General features: G+C 44.9%; 1 protein-coding gene across 1 annotated transcript; it reads right to left on the reverse strand.

Annotated features, from left to right (window-relative positions):
• Positions 1 to 2,493: 2,493 nt before the first annotated feature.
• Positions 2,494 to 4,741, reverse strand: sod3a (superoxide dismutase 3, extracellular a). The gene has a single exon (XM_055638182.1). It carries the CDS (start codon positions 3,278 to 3,280, stop codon positions 2,621 to 2,623), a length of 660 nt encoding a protein of 219 aa, XP_055494157.1. The 5' UTR covers positions 3,281 to 4,741; the 3' UTR covers positions 2,494 to 2,620.
• Between the last annotated feature and the right edge of the window lie 605 nt (positions 4,742 to 5,346).

The following is a 5,346-nucleotide window of genomic DNA, read 5'->3' on the forward strand; positions in this document are numbered from 1 at the left end:
GTGATGTTGCTTGTTATTGGATGATCAGTGCCATGGAGGCAAGAGTGATGCAGCAAGGTCAGAATTATGTGATTTTCTACTTTTATAAGAATAATGTACACTGTTCTGAAAGGAAACATGACTGGAACCAATTAAACATGGAGTTGCAGGAAAGCTGGCATAGACTTTGAAGACAACGACACATTTAAATATTTGACATGGAAGGGAAGTTCAAGATGTGACTGTGGTTTACAAGGCAGAAAATGAAGATGAGATTATTTTTAAACCTTCTGCTTTGTTTAGTTTTGCCAGTGTATCTCTGATTTGGAGAAACTAGAATGTTAAAAATAGAGTAAAAATGTACGTTAAAATTGCAAAAAAATGACGATAATTCATTTGCAAAAGGTAATACTTACTTTACAATAGCTTAAGCATGCTGATTTTGCAATGGGTGCAGAACAATTGCAACATAAATAATCATATTCGACCGTCAAAGAATAATCATATTCGTGTTATTAAAAAAAGACACGGGAACATTAAAGAAAGTTTGCCATTTTTTAAAACGTCATTAAAGTGATGAAAAATGAAATGAAGCTTTTTTTAATAGGTTTACATATCACAATTAATATGAGAATGTTGACATTTTCTAACAACTGCTACAAGCTACAAGGCATAAAGCTAACATCACGCTGTATCATGCGATTGAAAAGTTAACAATGCAATAGGAATTCTTCAAACAGAGAAGAGCTGTGGCTTAAGAGATGTTTAGCTCAGCAGCAACAAGAATGATGAACAATTTACTAGTCATGGGTATCAAGATGCAGTTCATGGATTTAACTAATAGTTTAGAAATATTCATTTTTTTCTGTGAAATTCCCAATGTCCTGTAAAATCTGCACGATGGATTTTCAGATCCAGGTTTAAAGTTTTGATTCAAGACATTTCAAATCCGTTACACGGCTTAAATAATTATTGGCGTGATTCGTGTAAAGATTAATTTTTGCTACCATGGGTTACTTCTCATTGTCGGAGGAAATGGGAAAACATTGTCCCTAAAAGCAACTCTAATTATTCAATGTGTTAAAAGTAAAGTGTAGGAAGGAACTGCAAATTCTGGTTCACACCGTAGACAAAGTTTTGGAGTAACTCAGCAGTCCAGCTGGGTTACTCCAGCATTTTGTGTTAAAATGAAAGCTTTGATTCTCCGTGGCCCTTTCTTCCATAAGACTTGCAAGATGCTAATCTTTTTTCTGAAATAAGTTAGGGGAACCCAGTCAAGAGATGGAATAAAATCCAAATTTGTTTAAATTAGATTTTCAGTTGCAGCCCAAGTAATTGGCCGTTCAAATAAATGTAACAACGCTCTGCGCCTTTGCAAGGAGTTTAAGAACTTTTGCGAGCGTATTTTAGAATTCTACTTTTTGATACAAACGCGGCAATGGTGCCTTGGGACAAGTATATAAGGATTCAGCTGAATGTTGTTATGCTTTACTCACGCCAACGAGAACGTAGTGAAGTTTGACACAAAAAGCTGGGGTAACTCAGCGGGACAGGCAGCATCTCTGGAGAGACGGAATGGGTGACGTTTCAGGTGGAGACCCTTCTTAAATAGTCTTTACATAGAAACATGTTTGTGTCTATCTTCGCTTTAAGCAGCATCTGCAGTTCCTTTTTACATGCAGTGAAGTTTGTACAGTCAACTAATTATATTGAGTTTCGGCGCATCGGATGTTCCCCGCTACGGGTTTATTTATCGCTGAACAATCATTCAAAAGGACCAATTAAACAACCTTACAGAAAACGGTAGCAGACACAGTCAATGGGAGGCAAGACTCCACCGGGTAACGATTCATATCATACAGTTGACGGGCATACCTGTATCTCGTACTGGCTCAGTTCCGCGGTAAGTAAGTACAGCTTTCAGTTTCACTGTACATGTATAGTGACAATAAATGGCATATATCAGTTATTTACGTTTACGTCAAGAGTCTTGGTAACGTGGAAAGTTCAAACGTCAAGAATTAAGATTCTGGGACTTCCGAAGCCTCACACAGAAAGAATTAGGTACTTGCATCTAACCCAGCTTTGCAATTGTTTACAAGTTGTTGCTTCTTAATGTAATCAGCGTTTGCGCGCGTGTGTGTGTGTGTGTGTGTGCGTGTGTTGCGTGCGTGTGTGTGTGTGTGCGTGTGTGTGTGTGTTCGCGTGTGTGTGTGCGTGTGTGTGTGCGCGTGTGTGTGTGTGTTCGCGTGTGTGTGTGTGTGTGTGTGTGTGTGTGTGTGTGTGTGCGTGTGTGTGTGTGCGCGCGTGTGTATGTCGTGTGTGTGTGTGGGTGTGTGTGGGGGGGGGCGGTATCTCTCTGCAGGAGTAGTCTGTGTCTGCCCTTCGAGCCTGCACATGTGTGGATGTGTGTGTGTGCGCGTGTTAATGTGCGTGTGCGTGTGCGCGTGTGTGCGTGTGTTAATGTGCGTATGCGTGTGTGTGTGTGCGCGTGTATGTGTGTGTTAATGTGTGTGTGTGCGTGTGTGGGCTCTACATTCTAAACTATTTCATCCGCAGTAGGGGAGTAATGAAGAGAGAGGAAGCAGGATAACGGATTGAATGAATCTGCTCGGCTGGCGGTGGAGATCCGGCCGCTGCCTCACATTTTAGACGCACTTTCTTTCCACAGGTCGCCGTTGGTGACTGCGATGGTCCCACACGTCAACCTTCTTCCAGAATTCCCCGTCTCCAGACTTGCCTGGTCGCCGCCCATCCCCAGGTCATCCTCCTTCTCGTGAAGCACCACGGCCCGGCCGAGGATGGAGTCCCGTCCGAACAGGTTGGCTCTGAGGTTGCGCATATACTTTTCGATCTTCCCATCTCGGACCTGGAAGTTGTTGAAGTCGCCGGGGTGATGGGGGTGGTTGACTCCGTAGGGATTGTAATGCGGTCCGGTGGAGGGGCAGCTGCCGTTCACCACTCCGTACTGGTGGACGTGCATGCCATGCAGGGACTTTTCAGCAGACAGCGGGAACCCCTCCAGGTTGACATAGGCTTGGAGTCTTCCGTGTGGGTAGCTCTGGGAGAACAACATGTAGCCGCTGACAGACGGCAGGTCGGTGGGCAGGACGGAGCTAGCTTCCATCTCACATACGGCGTAGACTATGTTGCTTGGCTTGGGCCGCAGGTAAACTTGGCGACCGAACCAGTAGATCGGAACTGTGTCTTTGCTTGGTTTCACCGGCTTGCTTATTTTCCCGTGTCCCAGCAGCACAATTGTACTTGCCAGGAGCAACAGATATATTGAAGAAACCTGCATGGTTGTCCGCTGTGGGAGCGATGCTGGACAGGCTCGACAGCGTTGTTGGTATTTGGCGTGGGAGGAACTCCGAGAGTCTATTTGTACACCTGATCTGGAGATAAGGCGAAATAGCTACAGCTGCGATGACCTGTTCCAGAACCAAGTGCGGTAATAATTCCTGACATTGTGCACTCAAACTCTCCGGATCACGTCTCCCTCTCACCGGCCCTCTGCCAAGCCCACCAGTGCCTATCCTTGCCGCACACCTTGCCACGATGTGGTGGCCAAAATCGATCCGAAATGTGTGGCCCAGTTTTAGCGGGGTGACGGCTGGCGGGTCGGTGACTCTATGGAGGGGGAAACATTTCATTGACACCGTCAGTTTTTCTGACACTGGTTTGCCACGGGGCCAAAGTGGTCACAACTGGGGCCAGCGGCCAGCAGCAGTCGGCTGTGGGACAGCTCTTCTATGTTCAAGATAAAGAAAACTAATTAGCTTAATAATTTTTCTTTATCTTGAATATTGAGAGCTGTCGACAAACAATTAGAGGCAAAGCGGCGGCATTTCTGTGTGTTCGGCAAGGACGCCAAAAGAACATATTCGTTTTGGCGAGGCACAATGGTCTGCAGATACTTAAATCCCGAGCAAAACGCAGTGCTGGAGGAACTGAGCTAGTTGTGCAGCATCTGTGGAGAGCGATGAAGAGGCGATGTTTGGGGTCGGGACCCTTCTTCAGACTGATTGTGGTAGAAGGAGAAAGCTGGATGGGGGGATGGGACCAAGCATTATTAGTGATGAATGGATATTGGTGATGGGGTTAGATTGGCAGATGAATGGAGCAACTGACAAAGGCTAGAGGTGAAAATGAGACAAATGGATGACAGGTAAGGAGAGGAGTGAAATGTAAAGCCAGAGGGAGGGAAGTGGTGGTGGTTGGCGAACAGGTCTTCAAAACCTGGACAGTCACGCCCAACGAGGAATCAGACCAGGAGTTGGTTAACCACCCCTCTGGTGAGCAGCCAGCTGTGCTGCTTGGTGGGCAGCTGGAACTTGGTGTACATCGCCATGCATTTGTCGAAGATGTGACCAAGAATATTGATAAGAACAGTGCCGTATAACTTGTCTACATGGACTTTAGCAAGGCTTTGGACAAAGTATGGCATGGGATACTGGTCTGGCTGGGAGTTGTTTTCTCTTGAGGTTACGAGGCTGAGGCTAGGCCTTATGAAGGTTTATAAAATCGTGTGGGGCATAATTAAGGTGAATAGCCACAATTATTTCCTCAGGGCAAAGGAGTTTAAAACTAGAGGGCTTTGATTAATGTGAGATTGGGAAGATTTTGAAAGAATCTGAGAGGCAATGTTTTCACAAAGGAGGTGGTGTGTACATGGAATGAGCTGTCAGGGGAAGTGGTAGAGATGGGTACTATTACGAGATCTAAAAGACACTTGTGCAGGTACATGGATAACAAAGAAGGGACATTGACAGGAAGCAGACAAGTGGGACTAGCTTGGTTAGACAATTGATTGGCATGCTTGAGATTGGCCAAAGAGCCTGCAACACTGACACAACTATATTGATATTCTGCGCTTACAATTTGGTTTCCTGTACATTGAGAAAAACAAATATAAATTGAGTGATCACCTTGCAGAGCACCTCCAAAGTCCACAAGGATGACTCTGAGTTTCTAGTTCCGTCACTTTAATTCTTCATTCTACTTTCACTCTAACGAACCTCAACGTAAGCTTGAGGAACAGCAGCCCATCTTCCATCCTCACGTCTTAGTCTTTGGGATCCAATGTCAAGCTCATAACTCTAAGATAATCAATCATATTTGTCACAAGTGACCAACCCTGACATCGGCTCATCATGTGCCACATTAATTCAGTGTCTCTCTCCCCACAGATGCCGCCTGACCGGCTGGGTATTTCCACTATTCTTTTTTGTTTTAGATTTCCAGCAACTGCTCTGTTCTGCACCTCAGAGATCCAGCCTTATTTCCCTTAGAGCTGTTTTCATTTAATTATTAACTGGGTGATGAACATTATACCACCTGAACATCCTTAGTCTCATCATTATTGTG

Source organism: Leucoraja erinacea, chromosome 1 (assembly GCF_028641065.1).
Source record: "Leucoraja erinacea ecotype New England chromosome 1, Leri_hhj_1, whole genome shotgun sequence".
Lineage (NCBI taxonomy): Eukaryota > Metazoa > Chordata > Chondrichthyes > Rajiformes > Rajidae > Leucoraja > Leucoraja erinaceus.